This window comes from Phasianus colchicus, chromosome 1 (assembly GCF_987193195.1).
Source record: "Phasianus colchicus chromosome 1, bPhaCol1.hap1.1, whole genome shotgun sequence".
Taxonomy (NCBI): domain Eukaryota; kingdom Metazoa; phylum Chordata; class Aves; order Galliformes; family Phasianidae; genus Phasianus; species Phasianus colchicus.
Genome location: NC_143436.1, coordinates 194,406,439 through 194,424,319, shown reverse-complemented (window position 1 = coordinate 194,424,319; position 17,881 = coordinate 194,406,439). Strand labels below are relative to the sequence as shown.

Here is a 17,881-nt window from a genome sequence, read left to right as displayed (position 1 = left end):
CATCAGGTAATGAATTCAATTCGTTCAGTTTACAGAAATTAAGAGAGAATTTATAAAATTATCTTTAAAAGATATTCCAGGTGTGAACATGCATTTTTACAGATTATAAACTGAAGGGTTGCACCTGTACCTAGAAGGTCCAGATTCTCACCTATCAGTGGCAAGAACAAAAAAGAAAATTGCCATAGGATATCAAAAGCAGTTGTTTGGAATGACACTACCATCTGGTGGCCAAAGAAAACGCAGTGTTCTAAAAGGGTGGAGTCCAACAGACTGCTAAGGCTTTTTTGAAAGCAGGCTGTAGATATATAGGGATCTGTAAGTACTGGGGGAACAGCACCACAGATTACAGAAGTGAGAGGCTGTAGGAAAGTGACAACAGACAACAGACAACACAGCTCATTGCAGCAGTGACATCCATAGGAAACAGAATGAACACAGTGATTACTGACGTTGCACACAAAGCTATAGAAAACCAAGTGTCACTAATCCTGCACAGAACTTCTCACAGAAGCATGTCTGAAGCATGAGGAAAGAGGCATTTCAAAGCTGCAGGGGGATGCTTTGACACAGGCTGTGAAATTACAGGATTTTCAGATGCTGATATTGCTCAGTATTTGTAGCACAATTGCTTTTTAAGCATTCAGAATTAATTCATTCAATTACTACCTTTTAGAAGTGAGTCCTTGTCTCCTAAAGCTGCAGCTGCTGCTTACAAAACAATCACTTTATTATACTGACCCTCTATTCTAATATAGCATTGCTTCATTTCTTCCAAAATCTTGGATACCACTGATTTTTATTTTTTTTTTTCTCTACTACTACTGTAGAGCACAGAAAGCCACCATTGCAAAAAGCAATTGCTTTTTCACAAAAGTGCTTCAGGACTTATCAAAGACTTATTGCAGTTGTTATGTCTCCTGCCTTGCCTCACATTTGTTGACATCTAATCTTGTAGAAACAATAAAAGCCAAACATTAACCACTCCATCACTTATTCCTTTCCCTTCTTTACATTATCACTGCTCAACTGTTGTGGAGATTTTTACCCCTATGTTGTAAAACATCCCCATTTCTCAAAGCCAAATGATCACCTTGGAAGGTGATCCTTCTAAATACTTTTCTATCCAAACCTCTTAAGATGAGATGTCTCAACAGTCCTACATTTCAGAAAGCAAGAGTTTGTCATGTGATACCTTGCACGAGAAATGATTCTATAGTTTGCAACTTTGGCCTTTATGGTAGACTGACCATAAAAGTAAGGGTTTGCTTTAGCTGCTTGGAAGCCACGTGTCTGTGTTCTGCTTTCCTGCAAGAATTATTACACTGTGTAGATCTCGGTCAAAAGTGATTCCTGTGAGGTGTGGTGAGAGTCCATCTTTGGTGCCACCTTGTGGTAAGAATACTGAATCATGAAAATACTTCACACCCACTTCTCTTTGGAGGTCATCATATGAGCTGGAAGGAACGCTCAAAGATCAACTGGTCCAACTTCCCTGCGATGAACAGCGACATCTACAGTTAGATCAGGGTGCTCAGAGCACGGTCCTGTCTGGCTATGAACGTCTCCAGGGAGGGGGCAAACAGTTCCAGAGCCTCACCAATCTTATCATAAAACCTTTCCCTTACATCCAATCTAGATCTCCCCTCTTTTAGTTTGAAACCATTTCCCCTTGTCCTATCACAACAGATCCTGTTAAAGAGTCTTCCTTCTTTCTTACACCCCCCCCCCTTCATATACTGAAAGGCTGCTATCAGGTCACCTCCCAGCCTCCTCTTCTCCTGGCCCCACCTCTCTCACCCTGTCCTCGTAGGAGAGGCGTTCCATCCCTTGGATCATTTTTGTGGCCCTCCTCTGGATGCGCTCCAACAGCCCCATGTTTCTCCTGTACTGAAGACTCCAGATCTGGATGCAGTACTCCAGGTGAGGCGTCATCAGTGCAGAGCAGAGGGGCAGGATTACCTCCCTCGCCCTGCTGGCCATGCTTCTTTTGGTGCAGCCCAGCATATGGTTGGCTTTCTAGGCTGTGAGGACAGCCTAGCTCATGTCCAGCTGCCACCTACCAGCACTCCCAGGTCATTTCCAGCAGGGCTGTGCTCCATGCTTACATCCCCCAGCTTGTACTGATACTAGGGGTTGCCTTGACCTAGATGCAGACTTTGTACTTGGCTTTGTTGAACCTCATGAGGTTCTCCTGATCCCATTGCTCAGCCTGAGTCTCCCTGCATGGCATCCCATTCCCCAGACACGTCAACTGCACCACACAGCTTGGGGTCATCTGCAAACTTGTGGTCCATTTCAAGCACTTCTACACTTTTCACACTGCGGAAAGGTCCTTGTAATTTAAAGCAAACAGCATCTGACATTTGGGCATTCGATTCCCTTTGGCTTCCAGGAGATCAGACTAAAACCTTAAGAATACTTCTGTTAGGCACAAGAGCCCAGGAAAAGAAACTTCTGGGATTATTTTCTTCTCTTATAAGGATGTAAGGACTAAATCTGAAGCTGAAACAACAAAGTAAATAAGTAATTCACAGAAGCTCAACCAACACACCCTGCATAGAGCAGGAGCTGGCCTTGATGATCCCTATGGGTACTTTCCATCCTGGACACACTATGATTCCACGATTCTTCTCAGCCACAAGACACAGAAAAACATCCTAAAGGAGGAAATCTCAACTTCTCCAGGCCACCTGAGGTCCTTCGGGGCCTCCCTGATAAAAAGATCTTCTGCAGCATGAGGACAAAAGCTATTTTTAGCGTTATTTCCATTGAGGATTGCCGCTGTCGTCCTGGCACCCTATCAGGGCCGTTTTCCCCCTCAGGCAGCACGGAGGCGGCGGGTCCAACCCACACCTGCACCTCGCACTGCGCTGCCCTCAGGGAAAGATTTTTCAAAGCCTTCCCCCGGGATCAGCCCACAGCCACCCTCTCCTGCACCCCGTGGACGCCAACTCGCCGCTTTATTCCACTTTTACACGCTCCCGAGGGAGCTACGCCCGAAGTTGTGCAAGAGGGAGAGGTGGGCGTAGAGGCGCGTAAAACCCCAGCGCTGCCATCGCTGTCACCTCTGCGCCAAAGGGCGGGAAAGCGCCCTGCTCGCGCCCCCCCCACAAGCAGCGGAGCCGACTTCGCGCATGCGCAGCACCGCCGGGGGCCGCGGCCGCCCCGCTGTGAGGAGGGCGGGCGGCGGTGAGCGCTGGGTTGGGTGTTACTTGTCCTGCTGCGCGGTTATTCTCTGATTTATACACGCTTCCAAACCGGCTGCGAGAGGAATCGGTTCGTCTCTTCTTTTCTCGCGGGTGGCTTTCTCCTGTGGGGCTGTCTTCACCTCAGGGACGGCACCCTTCTTCCCCCGCAGACTGAAGGGAGAGACGTTCCTGAGGGGAGAGCGGTCCTCCTTCCCCCGCCGCTGTGGGACGGGGATCCCCGTGCCCGCTCCCCCCTCAGGCTGAGCCAAGCTGAGGGCAAAGACCTCTCAGCTGCAAGCAGGTGGGGAAAGAAGCCGCCTCCTACCTTGTAAGACCAATGTTGCTATTTTCCCTCCCTCTTTCTTCCTTTCTCCCCACAGGCAGTAAGGCTGGAGCGGAGCGAACTCCTCTTTCCAGTCACTCAGCGAGTGAGGACTGTGGCCATGGCTGCGGGTGGCATCTGGACGTCGCTGGGACTGATGGCAGCCGTTGTGGCGACCGTGGGCCTGTGCCGGAGTTTGGCTCATCGCCGCCTGCACAAACACCCACGCCTTTGCTCGTTCCTCCTGGAGCTGCTGAGCACCTTCCAGGTGTGCGCCTGCACCAACGAGCTCAGCCTGCTGGGCAACACGGAGCCCAGGCCGCACACCGCCCTCACCCTCACCTACGGCTTCACCGTCCTGCACGGCTTGACGCTGCCCGGCAGCACGTGCAACCCTTGTGGCACCCTGCAACCCCTGTGGGGTGGACGGACCTCAGTCAGGGCGAGGGGACTGATGATCAGTGCGCAGTTCGTCGCTGCAGTGTTGGCCAGGGTCTTTATGCACTTTATCTGGAGGTTGGAGATGGCAGAATCCCATCCGGGAGCGCTCACTCAGGGTTGTGGCAACCCCATGCAGACAACGGAGGTGCAGGCGTTCTGCATAGAGCTGCTGTTCTCTGTCGTTTTCCAGTTGACCATCCTGCAAGTGGAAAACATTAAGCCCAGCTACAGAGTCCATGCGGTTGCTCTCCTCATCACCATGCTGGTGTTTGCAGGTTAGTCCTTTTTTCGCTGTTATTGCAATCAGGTGCTTTAAAGGAAATTTAAATATCACAGGATCGAAGGGGTCGAAGATCATCTAGTCCAACTCTCCTATTAAAGCAGGAAATCAAGATGCAAAATTTGTTTTCTTCAGTTAGGAAAAAAGAAACATCATGGAAATGGATTTAGGAGTGCTGGTAGATGGCAACTGGACATGAGCCAGCACTGTGTCCTCACAGCCCAGAAAACCAGCTGTGTCCTGGGCTGCATCAGGCCAGAGGGTGAGGGGATGATCCTGCCCCTCTACTCTGTACTGATGATGCCTCACCTGGAGTACTGCATCCAGATCTGGAGTCCTCAGTACAGGAGAAACATGAAGCTGTTGGAGAGCACCCAGAAAAGGGCCACAAAAATGATCCAAGGGATGGAACACCTCTCCTACAAGGACAGGATGAGAGAGCTGGGGCTGTGCAGTGTGGAGAAGAGGAGGCTGGGAGGTGACCTGATAGCAGCCTTTCAGTATATGAAAGGGGACTGTAAGAAAGAAGGGGACAGAGCAGGTCTGTGGTGATGAGGCAAAGGGAAATGATTTCAAACTAAAAGACGGGATATTTAGATTGGATATGAAGAAAAGGTTTTATTGTGATAAGAGTTGTGAAGCACTGGCCCAGGTTACCCAGAGAGGTGGTTTATACCCCCTTCTTGGAGACATTCAAGATCAGGCTGGACAGGGCTTTGAGCTGTACATGTTCCTCCTGATCATTGAGGGAAGTTGGACTAGATAACCTTTACTGATCCCTTCCAGCTCAAACTGTGATTCTATGAAATGGTCCTACAAATTCTGAGTTCATCTGGAGTTTATATTTAAAGTTTGGTTAGCTCCTGTGGCATGTGTTAAGAATGAAATGAGTTGTGCATGCAAAACATCTAATCTGCAAGCAGATCGTGCTCTGTGAAGCTCTTAACCCTTGTTAAAATATTTCAGTGAAGATTTGGTTTCATAACCTGACATTATACAGTCTGATGATTCTATGCGTACCACACTGCTCAGATTTTGAAGAGGCATTGCAGGATAGCAGCAGTCTGCATCAGGGAAAGATGCTGAGCATGCAGGCCTGCAGAAGAAAGGTTCTGCATTAAAATAATACATAATTCATATTGGTGCAGTGGTTAACTGTTAGAAAATGTTGGAAGCAGGAATGGTTATTTGTAGAATGTGTGCACAGTTCAAAGTACTTGTGGAACTATTTGCAAAAAAAACCAAACAGTTTGTTGCCTGTAGTATCACAGCACCTACAAATTTCATGTCCCTGCATTGCCCTTTGTGTCCCTGTCCTTACTTTTGCCTCTGCGTCACCTCCCAGAGCTGGGATTGTCCCTTGCACTGCAGGTCAGGGCAAGGAACTCCTATGGAGTCAGTGGGATTCTTTGTGTTCTCCCCAGTGAGATGCCAGAACTGTGTCACTGGTCACTTGGGACTGCGTTACAGGGAGATTCTGGGAAGAAGATGCTGTGCTTTGGGGCATGGGGAGGTGAGACAGAGGTGGTTATGGAGCTTCTCATACTGGCTTTGGCTACAGCCTCTGCGGAGGAAGTCATAGAATACAGAATCATTGGCTAGGAGAAGAGCCCACCCAGTTTCATCCCTTGCCATGGGCTGGTTGCCCCCCACCAGCTCAGGCTGCCCAGGGCCCATCCAGTCTGGCATTTGGCACCTCCAGAGATGGGGCACCCACAGCTTCTGGGCATCATTGCCAGGGCCTCACTGCCTTCTGAGTAAAGAATTTCCACCTTACATCTAACCTAAATTTCCCCACTTTAAGCTAAAAGCCATCCCCCCTTGTCTTGTCATTATCAGACCGTGTGAAAAATCAGTCCACCTCCTGCTAATAAGCTCCCTTCTAGTACTGGAGGACAGCAATAAAGTCTCTATAGCCTTTTCTTCTGCAGGCTGAACCCCTTCTGCTCTTTCAGTCTTTCTTCACAGGACAGGTGCTCCAGCCCTTTGAGCATCTTCATGGCCCTCTGTTGATACAGCTCAGGGGACTGATGGCTCTTAGGCTGCAGGCACACACTGCTGGCTCGTGTGCGTCCAGCAGGACCCCCAACTCACCTAGGAAATGAGCGATCTATGGGAGGAAATCACTGCCTTATCTACAGATGTCTGCAGTGTTACTGACTTCTTGGCCCAAAGGTTGAACTAATACAGTAAGATGAAAAGCACAGTCAAATTTTCAGATGTATTCACCGGAAAAAAAAGAAGCCTTACTCGTTATGCTTAGCTCAAGTTAGCTAATATCTGAAAGATTAAAACCCCGTGGAGAATTTCGTTAATTAGCAACTTGAACTACTTTCTGAAATTAATATTTGAATGTAGAAGCAAAGTGTAACTGTGTGTTAGCACATGAAGAACATTCCTGAAATGGTAGGTGAAAGTGTAGCCAAGGATTTTGCTACCTCTTCTCCAGGCATAGAAAGCTGGATTCCTGATTCTTAACATTCCTTTGCTACTGAGCAAGTATTCTTGTAAAATAATACGTGCCACACAGCTTTGTCTTAGCTGGCTCATACAAAGACTTCATGCCCAGTGTTCTGGGCCAAGCTGGCTTCCTCTCTTGTTTCTTACAGGAGGCAGCTGATTATCCAGTCCATCTGCAGAGATTTATTTCTAGGAAATACCAGATCTGCTGTGCCCTGGATATTTTCCTTCCTGCTATTTTAAAATCTATATTGAAGGCTGCTGTAAAAAAAAAAGTTCTTGTTCGCTGCTCCATGCTTCCCAGGGTTTGTGTTCTTTGCTGTGTGCTCAGGTTCAAAGGGGGACTGATAGGTGACATCCTCCCCCTGCTGCGCTCTCCTGAACTGTGATTTGAAGCCTCTTGAAGCAATGGAGGGCATAAACCCCAGTGTTCCTACTGCTGAGGTATTGCAGGCAGCGTGGGAACTCACTCGTGTGTATTTCTGTGATGAAGTGAGAGGCTTGCACTGTAGCAGACCTTTTCAGTGGAAGGTTAGCCAGGTACACATAGGGCTCCTGACAGGTTCTCAGACTATTCTTCCAGCCTTTTTCCCTCTGCTCACATACATGCACATAGATTCCCCTGGGCACACCCTGCTGTCCTGCACTTCAAAAGGCCACTGATAGCACACCAAGCAGTAGCAGCAGCGATAGCACCTGGGGGACATCCACAACCTGCATGGTGCACTTGGTGTCAGTGTGCAGCTCTGCATGGCCCCAGCCACCATCTGTCCACCTCCTCTCTCCTGCATGATGTGCTAAGTGGGCCGTGCTTCATTACAGCTTGCAGGTGCTGCTTTTTTCCTTTTCCAGGTTAGAAATAGCATACAATTTCTGTATATTTCTGTGCCAAATATGGGGCTTCGTGCTTTGCATTGACAACTGTTGCCTCCACGGGATGATTATGTTCATCCCAGATCAATTCACCAGCTCTGCTAGGGAAGTATTTCCCCAGTTGGAAGAGCAGTGCTTTGAATGAATGAGCACCTTGTAAATGAGGCCTGCAGCAGGCCAGCCTCTGGTACCCATGCTTTGAAGGACAGATTCTTAACTTAGCTGGGCTGGATTGTTCTTAGGGAATCTATGCCTCTCCATTAACTGTGCAGAAAGAAGTGGAATGCTTCTTTAAGAGGAACAACTCTTTCTTCTCACTCAGCACCAAAAGGTTAGGCAGCTGGCACTGATTTAGGCAACCTGGTCCCAACACCATTTTTCCTACAAAAACATCAGTTAGTTTAGAATATTGTATGAATGATGATCCTCCAAGATTTCAGTTGGAAAGATGCAGTGGTTTAGCTGGGACCTCTGATAGCTGAATCAAACTCAGAAAAAAACCTCCGTGCTCATGGTTTCTTTTTACACTGATTGTGCCCTGAGGACGTGTACACTGCAGTCAGGCATGAATCAGAAATGTTACAAAATGCATCTCGTATGTATTGTATCACATTTTCATGCATGATTTATCTTCTACTGTGTGTCTAAAAGCCACGTGGATAACTGCTGTCTAAAAAGGACTGCAAAAAGGAATATCTCTGGCTCTATGTCAGCTTTGATTTGGATGAAGTGTTAAAGTATAGCCATATTTTTATGGCTTATACCCATCTAAACTGATAAACGTGAAGGGCTCCAAAACATGAAAATGCCATTTTTTTTTTCCACAAGGGACTGAGTTAAATTGGTGGAAATCAGTGTTTGTCTGTCACTGGGTACATGTGTAAGTTACTTAAGTATATCACGCAACTTAATCCAACAAATAACATCAGATTCTATAGTAAGTATTTTGAAAACTACCAACCCTCCCTTTAGATTTCTATTCTCAGTTCAAAATATTTGGATTGTTTTTTGTTATTTTTTACATTTTGTCTTGCACTGACTTAGTTTTCAACACAGTGCATATCAGATCAAAACTGATGTTGCAAATAGTAAAAAAAAAAAAAAAAAAAACCCAAACCTTCCTAAGAGGAAGAGAAAATGATGCCTTTGAATATTAAAGAATGACTCAGAAGCTAAGGATGCAGGCCATACACAGATTGGTAAAGGACACAGAATCACAGAATGGCCTGGGTTGCAAAGGAGCTCAATGCTCATCCAGTTCCAACCCCCTGCTATGTGCAGGGTCACCAAACAGCAGACCAGGCTGCCCAGAGCCACATCCAGCCTGGCCTTGAATGCCTCCAGGGATGGGGCATCCACAGCCTCCTTGGGCAACCTGTTCCAGTGCCTCACCACCCTCTGTGAGAAAAACTTCCTCCTAATATCTAACTTCATATCTGGGTATTTACTTGGAGAAAATATTTCATTAGTGAAAGACAAAACTCCCCCTTTTTGAGTTCTGTTCTTAATTTACAGGCAGTATTACAATGAAGACAGAATGGTCTGAAATTGCTGAGGTGCATCTGCATCTTATATCCTGAGGTTCAAGTAACATGCATGACATTTTCAAGTGACAAACGTTCAAGTGATGTTTTTAATTCTGTATTTCTTTCTAAAACCTTTCTGAACTGTAATAATGGCCAACGAAATACTGGGGAGCGCATGGAGGGAGAAATACAGAAGGGAATAACAAAGATCTTCGTGAAACTTTCCTGACAAATGAGGATTACAGCAACACAGTGTTTGTATACAGAGCAATGTCAAAGCTCACACTGGTTAATTGGCCTAGCACAAACAAGAATAAGGTTAAAGAAACTAAATAGATACAATGATGTACATAGACACAATGACTACTGTGTAGGATTGATAAAACAGGTGTGGGGCAGTTAGTAAGTAAAATTGAGGCAACTTCATTTACATCTGAAGACAGAGGGAAGGAAAGATGCTTCACTTTCTGCATCAGTTAAACATGTACAGTAAAAAACTGCAGAAGAGTTCATCTGCTCAAGTGGTTTCTTCTAGTGTATTTTATTGCAGGGTATGCATTTCTTGTAGCATTGTGCACACGTGTTTCAGTATTTCATTTAGAATGAATATTAAGAAAGATTGTTTGACTTCATGTTGTTCCTGTTTTGTTTCAGGTGGAAATCTTACAGGAGCAATATTTAACCCAGCATTGGCTTTTTCATTACATCCACATTGTTTCTATGACAGATTTCTTATTTATTCACTGGTATATTGGATAGCACCATGCTTAGGTAAGTTCATAATACTTCATGTATTTAAGAAAGTGTTACTTAGTATGTGATTGAAGAGAGTATTAAAAAGGAGAAGAGGCAATCTGAAAGTAATTCTTAGCCTAAAAAACTCAAGAGAGACAAACTGTTTAGCATTTTTCTAGTTTCTGTCTTACTTTGTATACAAGAATATGAGGATGATTAAATTAAAGATAAATCACATTAGGGCAATATGCTATCTCAATTATCATCATCAAATGTCAAATCTTTTTTATCTCCATCATGTCAAAGCTTTACATTTCTATGTTTTTCCCCCAGTCACTGTTAGAAACAATCTGTTCTTGGTTTAAGAATAAGGAATAGCCATGAGTAACTGAAGCTTTGCTAACTTACATTCCGATTCATCTGATGCAGATGAAAATGCTTCATGCTGTTGATTGTTTACAGTTTCTCCCTCCAAATCTTGAGCTTTCTGCTTAGAGAGTATATAAAGAGGCACTCAGCTAATCCCAAGTCCTTTTGTGACTGTTGATCCTATTAGAAGGGGCCGTTGTGGTACTGAAAATAAGGTGAGTAGTAAAACGTGGACAGAAAACATCGCAAAAGGCTTCAGTTGTAACAAATAACATGCAGAAAGAAGGAAAAAAAATTATTTTGAGGTGACTTTCAAAAATGGAGAAAGAATATTTTAATGAAGTCTTAACTAAAATGGAGGGTTTTTAAAGTTTTTAAAATTACACATCTAAGCAGGGTAACTGCTCAACAGAGTAAGCTTGACAACAGCTGTTCTAGTTAATATAGCTGATGGAATGTCCTAGGCAAAGCTGGTGAACATCACCTGGTTCCTAGCAGAAGATGCACGAGCAGCAGCTTATCATCAGCAACATACAGAGAACACATACAGAAAATGTCAGATACTGTCTCTAGTTTATCAGGGAAATGAACTCCAGACCAAGTAGCTGTAAGGATGTGAATCCTGGGGACAGAGCGCTTGTTGTGAAGTGTCACTACTGCAGTAGACCAGGTATAAAGCATGGATATTCATGGGTACATAGAACTTATTTTACCAAGAATGTTAAGGTGCCTGAGGTGGAAGTGTAGAGATCTTTTTCAAAACTGAATTAATACTCGAGTGCAAATCTATAACTCTAGCATGAAATGTTAGATGTGAGGCGTTTCACCTAACTTGAAATGACATTTTACTGGCACTTATTGAAAATAAGTAAATAATATAAATAATTCTTCCAGAACTGGGCCAAATAATGAGGTATCTAGGAAGGTACCTGTTATGAAAAGAAAATTCTTATTAAAAGGATTTCTAATACAAATTCTTAAAGAAGATAATGATGAGGGAAGGAATATTTTATATGTAGTTGGCAAGGACTGCTTTCCTGCTTTCAGAGTCCACATGTCTGTGGATAATCCCAGACTTCCTAGACACCCACAGAGTCATTGTTACATGCTCATTTGAGGTCTGACTTTTCTCAGTATCAGCATCTTAATTTAATCATAGTTAAATTATTTTCTTGTTCAAGAAATTCTGTTAGGAGACTGTTGCTTAGGGGTTTTTGTGATGTGTCTCAGTAATCAGCATGTGCAGAAACACAGAATAGTGTACCATGAAACTTCCAATTGCCTGTGCAAAGTGTAGTATGATCTCATCTATGAGCATAGCAAATACAGTGATGACCAGGAGAGACCATTCAGTATATAATGGATACCCAGAGCTACAAACAATCCAGTTCTGAACTGCAATTTTAAAACAATTTTCATAGAAAGTACCCTTGGAACAAGAGAAAGATCATCACCTTCACAAGAAGAGGAGGAAATTGAAGTTTTCTAGTAGGATAAGCAAATCAACAGGTGTCATAAGTGTCTTCAGTGAATATTATCTTAGAACTATTATATATATATTAAGAACTCATTTTTCAAAGCGTTTTCACCTGAAGTTTCAGTGATTCTTCAGTAGCATTAAAGCAGCTAACAGTTGTAGTGAATATAGATGTCAGCAAATATTTACAACTTGAATTGGTACCATGAATGTAAAAGTTCTGGTGGAACAAAGACAGTTGCTGTTTCACTGCCAGTGTAGTTCATGCCAGTTGTCCAGGCATGGTTGCACCATTAGTGATGATTGTGACTGACTTAATGCTTCTCTTTCAGTATCAGGGAGATGGCAGGAAGAGCTGGTAACAAGATATTGGGCATGAGAGCAATGAAATAAGGCTCTCTATGCTGCTAAATTTCTAGCACTGTAAGAGAAATGGTCACTGATCCTCATTTGGATCGGTTTTACCTGAAAGATTACTGCTGTTCTTTAAAAGAAAATGATTTCTTCAACATCAGATTAGAAAATAAATGCCACAGAAGTCACTCTGGAGTAGATGTAAATGGAAGAGGTTAGCAAGGGTACAGGTAAGATTTTCACTTCTCTGCTGAGAGAAGAGGATATTTGAGCTTCTATCAGGTTCAAATGTGAAATTTAAGTAAGAAAACAAGAATTTCAAGTCCATTTGCAGTGACGCCGTTAGCACCTCAGGGACATCAGTGACTTGGTGGGGTAGCATGACAGCTGGAGCACGTTCATTGTATTCCAGAAATGTTTAGATGTTGTACTAAGGGGCATGGTTTAGTGGGGAAATATTGGTGGTAGGGGGACAGCTGGACAGAATGATCTTGGAGGTCTTTTCCAACCTTGGTAATTCTGTGATTTATGGGCAGGGAAAGGAAAGAGAGAGCGGTGCTCCATGCTAACAAGATCCTTGACCATGGGAAAAGAACTCCAGTGCAATGCCAGGGATGTGCCTGTCTGAGAGTTGCTGCATCTAGATTGGAGGGGAAGTAATATTGGGATATCTTGGTGGAGGACTGGACAAGTATAGGTAGCAAAGAAGACTCTCAGCAAACGAGTAGCAGAAATCTTCTCCCTGATTCCTGTACTCCCAGGAGTTTTCAGCTATGGAGGCATCACCTGAGAGAACAAAACCCATGCATATGAGTGAGTGCAAGAAAAAATTTCTCATTTGAAGTCTTAATTCAAAAACACATGGGTCAATGAGTGATTTTGCTCACAAATTGGGAAGAGCTGGTGGTGAATGTGGCAGTATGGGCTGAAGTCCTTACAAGAGTTCAGGGTTCAGAAGACTGGAAAGGTAAACAGCAGAGTGGTTTGGACTTCAGAACTAAATTGTGCTTAGATAGGGAAATGCTAAGTAGAATTCCCTGGGAAGCTGCCACAAAGGGAGAAGTGTTCCATGAAAAGCTTTTTTTTTTTTTTTTTTTTTTTTTCCAAAAAGCTTACTGAGAGCTTAGTGTAGGAACAATCCATCACACAGCCTGAACATTTTGATGGAAAGCCTTTCCCTGTTGACAAGAAGACTCCCCATGAGCAAAGGAGAGCAGGTAAGGCATAGAAACAGGGATAAGCAGCAAAAGAAGCATACACAGCTTTGCACAGGCACTTTGGAACAGAATCAGAAAGGTCAAAGCTCAACTGAAATATGACTTCACTGGAACTAAGACAGCACAAATTTATCAAGGGCACAACTGTTTATTGTATCTGCAAGATACAATAACTACATGATTTGGAGAAGTGGGATATTGCTATCTCCTTCTATTCAAGTCTAGAACATGTCTGAGCTGAAATCCCCTAATTCAAAATAAATCCCACGGAAGACTATCAAAATAGTGAAGGGCCTGGAGTAGCTGGTCGCCAAGGGAATGCTGAGGGAACTGGTCTTATTTAGTCTGACAAAGATGAAATGAGGAGCTGATTAATAGCTGCCAACAGTCATTTGAAGAGTAGTCACAAAGATGACAGATTAACTCTTCTCAGTATTGGCAGGCAGTTGTGGCTTGGGAGGTTTGGACATTGAGAAAGCCTTCAGGAGAAGCATGCAGCAACATTAAAACAACCTTGGAGTTTTTCTGAACAAAGCCATGCTGACCCAACAACCTGCACTCAGTGGGAGGTTACCAGGCAGACTGCTTTCAGTAAGCATTTCTAAGAAAAATAAAATAAAAGCTCTCCTTCAGAATCATCTTTTCTGAATCAGAACATACAGATTTTGTCAAGAGAGATAGAAAATAGTCAGTCTACTTTTCTGTACTTAGGTGCCTTTTGATGAAGAACTTAAATTTTCACTTCTACCAGCTTTCAGCTTCAGAATAATCCCTACGTTGTGACCTTAAAAAACAAGCCAATCAACTCACCTTATCCTGTGTTCACATGTGGTGCCCATAGACTCAGTTTTAACCTGTCTGCTGAGATTGGGGTATATGTATATTTGTATATGCTTGTATATCCTTATTGACCTGGAAAGGGGTCACATACACTTTGACTTCACTTGGTCAAACTGTTCCATCTTTGGTTTATTTTCCCAAGAAACACTGCGCTATCAGCTCCTAAGGATCACTGGTGTGGCTGATTGAAGCTTTATTTGCAAACAAGTTTGTGTTTGCAGAAACTATTGACAATCTTTAGCCCTTTCAGTTGAGAATTCTGTTCAGCAGCAACCCTTATTTTATGTTGGATGCTCAGATACTTCAACATAATGCTTATTTTCAGCAGCAGTTGCAACTGTGAAGAACTACATAATTCTCGAAATACATTTAAATTAATGCTGGTGTTGTATTTTGTCTTTTCAGGTACAGTACTTGTGGCTTTTGTATGGAAATCCTTTCTTGGACACCAGAAGACACTAAAATCTGAATTATAGTAGGACTACGTTGAAAGAAGAATTTCCAAACAAGTTAACATGCAGCCACTTCCAAATGAAATGAGGCTTTCAGAAAAAGCGTTTACATAGACTTCCATACCTCTTTTCACTTGTGTTTTCAGATTTCATGTATTGAAATTTCACTTACAGCTTTGTGTTCAAAACCTTCCTTTGTAACACTAGATCAGAGAATACCTACCAGCATTTCAGTTAAGCCATATGAATGCGAAAGACTGTTAGAACACTGAAACTTTGTCACTTTAGCCGTAAGTGCCATTTGCTGACCTGAATTACAGTGGCATATAAAACTTAAGTTTAGATAAATTCCAGACCTTTCGGGGTTTGATTTTATTGGATTTCTTCATGTAGACAGCAGCTGCAGAAACAAAACTGAAGATTTCCCTCTGTAGTGACCTCAGCAGTCCCTTTCAAGCTACATACAAACCTCTGAGAGGAAAAAAGACTGATTTGTTTTCTGATCCCTAGAAGAACTGACACAGCTCTATTCTAGAGGTGACCTACAGCAAAAGTACAAACCTGTAGGACCAGCAGCGTTTTAATAGTAAAGTGCAGGTAAGTAGTCCTTCTCTTCCTTTCAGGAAGGTTCTGCCCCACTGTCTCACTGCAGTCTATTGAATGTTTACCTTGATTGGGAAGAGCAATAATAAAGCAGCAAGTTCTGTAGTCACACAGCTAAAAGTGCATTATAAGTAAAAAAAAAAAACAAACTTTATCCCAGATTGCACACACAGAAACAGATACATTGCGTAGGGATGAATCACATGGAATTTGATGCATCCTTGATGTTATGCAACCCTGACCAGATGTTCTTGAAATAAATGCATTTGCAATATAGTAAGGTAATAAAAGGACTAAAACCAGGAAAGCTGACTGCTGAACTGGCACAAACACATCCTTTGTAGCTGAAGAGCACCAGCAGTACCAGCCTTCAAGCTCTGTTCCAGTATGAAGCTTCTTCTGGTGTTTCATTTTTGTAAGCAACACATCAAAACACATTTCAAATTTAAGATCAAGTAGTTTTGAGAGGCAGGATGGTCAACAAGTTGTACAAAGACTCCAGTTCTAGGCTCCTCTACTCTCTGTTTTAGGGATATTTTTTTTTCAGGCTTTGAATATGGTGAACAAAGGGGATCAGAAAGAAGCAGATGAGGTATATGCACTGCAATTGTGAATCAAGTCTTGAGCAACTACTGCTGTCAGGTACCTTTTTTCAAGAGTTTGAGAAGTAGTTTCATTTCATACTTCTTGCAATAACGTTTTTTCTTGATTTTCCAAGGTTCATTGAGATGACATTACAAAATTAAATCAACTATATGGACATTGACTTCTTATAACAGAGTCTTAATCCCAAACCCTCTACTCTTTCATTTCAGAATAATAGAAGGAAAAAATGTCTGCTAATACAGCAAAATGGAATAGAACTGTGCAGTTATCTTTCAGCAGCACTTTACCACTGGTAGGCTTACCAAAGGAAACTTCTCTTGGCAAGAAGCTGTACACAAGCAGCCCACCCCAGGCTGAACCTGCTGAGACTCCATCTTTCAGCCATTCTTACATTCATCCATTTCTTTACAACAACCACAAAGGGCTGCTAGAACAGAAGAACAAAACCAATGCACATAACCTTTAATTGAAAACCATGTACTGCTTCTAAAGCAGACATTAGTAGGCTCCTACCTATCACTTTCTTGCTTTACTGTTTATTTTTTATCCTTTGTATCTACTTCAAGATGATCCATACTTTACATGTTTTGTTGGTTTCTCTGCACTGGGTTTGCCTTCGCTGTTGTACTTAAGCCCAGTTTGTAGCTTCATTTCTTAAGGAAATGAGCCTTAGATCATGAATTCATCTGCATGTCTCCTTTGAGCCCATAAGGCCCATAGGATAAAGGTCTCAGAAGTAAACTTCAAGAAGTATAAAAGTGAAGCAAGCAGGAAAGAGAAAGCACTGATACAGACATAATAGAAGCCAAATTCTGTCAGATTAGAGTCCCTACTTCCACATCATTTTTGAAGGCCTGCAGTCAAAGTCCATAAAGCCAAGATGACAGATCTGAACATCTATTATTTTGGCATAGCATATAGTTTAAAACAAATTTTGCATCAATCTGGATAATTAACAAGTAGTTGCTCTGTTTATAGCCACTGAATTATTTTAAGTGACATATATAAGTCATGTATATCTACCCTTCTGTATATGAAGGTGCTAGTAAGGCAGTATGATTAGGAGAACCCAGGTAAGGCCTACATGAACCTTATGTTACCTTTTTACTTCAACCACAACAACTGTTGGACTTAATGATCTTTAAGGTCTTTTCCAACCTGTGTAATTCTGTTCTATGATTCAATACCAGAGCTAAGCTGATGCTGGTCTCTGTCTTAGTCAGCAGTTTTTCTTCTCTGAAAGTCAGTCAGCTGCTCAGCCTCATTGGTCCAGTGCACTTAGCTCATCATTGAGAGGCTCAGCAAAGAACAAAATATTAAGTGTTAACTGCACAGAACTTTCATTTCCCTCTCAGGTCAAACAGTAGAAAGTGGTAGTTGGTATTTCTGCTGCTTCTGTTGATCCCATGCACTGTTGTAACCCAAAGTACAGAGTATAGGTTGCATGTAACAGTGCTGATGACTTTAAAATTCTGCCAGTCCAGGCTGGCTCTACAGGATGGTGACTGTTTATTTTACCCTCAGCCAACATTTCTTATTTGGACTGTGCAGTCTGGAGAGCTGAACTGCTCACTGCCAGGAGTTCAAGGTATTCCTTCAGTGCTGGAGCATACTACAAAATATTAAAGTGTTCAGAACGTTTGTTCCTTCACATTAAAAACAGGAGTAACTGCAGAAGAATCATACAGTGGCTTGGATTGAAAGGGACCTTGAGGATCAAACTCCAACCCCCCTGCCACAGGAAGGGCCACCAACCTCTCCATTTAATACTAGACTAGGCTGTTCAGGGCCCCATCCAACCTGGCCTTGAACACCTCTAGGGACAGGGCATCAACACCTCTCTGAGCAGCCTGTTCCAGCACCTCACCACTCTCATAGTAAAGAACTTCCCCCTGACATCCAACCTAAACCTTTCCTCAAAACCATTTCCCATCATCCTGAGCATGTTTATAAACAGAAATGTGCCAACATCCACATTATACCAGTCCACACACAGGCTGTGCAATGTAGAAATGTAAGAATATTCATGATTCCAAGAATTTGCTTACAGATTTACTGCATAATGTTTACTGTGCTCTGAATTTCAAAGCTGACTACAGAGTTTCATGAAGAATGTCTTGTTGCATAACACGCTA

The 17,881-nt window shown here is 43.0% G+C and overlaps 1 protein-coding gene across 4 annotated transcripts; it reads left to right on the top strand.

Annotated features, from left to right (window-relative positions):
* The first annotated feature begins 3,114 nt into the window (after positions 1 to 3,114).
* AQP11 (aquaporin 11) lies at positions 3,115 to 16,426 on the top strand. 4 transcript variants are annotated; one of them, XR_016463481.1, is made up of 5 exons: positions 3,138 to 3,279; positions 3,572 to 4,229; positions 9,748 to 9,864; positions 14,491 to 15,134; positions 15,688 to 16,424. XR_016463481.1 is itself a non-coding variant. In XM_090134136.1 (4 exons), exons 2-4 carry the CDS (start codon positions 3,635 to 3,637, stop codon positions 14,559 to 14,561), a joined length of 783 nt encoding a protein of 260 aa, XP_089990262.1. In that variant the 5' UTR covers positions 3,115 to 3,192; positions 3,572 to 3,634; the 3' UTR covers positions 14,562 to 16,426. The 4 variants fall into 4 exon arrangements, 3 of the variants coding, with proteins under 3 accessions (XP_089990262.1, XP_031456937.1, XP_031456938.1); XM_090134136.1 differs by having other exon boundaries at positions 3,115 to 3,192; positions 14,491 to 16,426; XM_031601077.2 differs by having other exon boundaries at positions 14,491 to 16,426.
* The last annotated feature ends 1,455 nt before the right edge of the window (positions 16,427 to 17,881 follow it).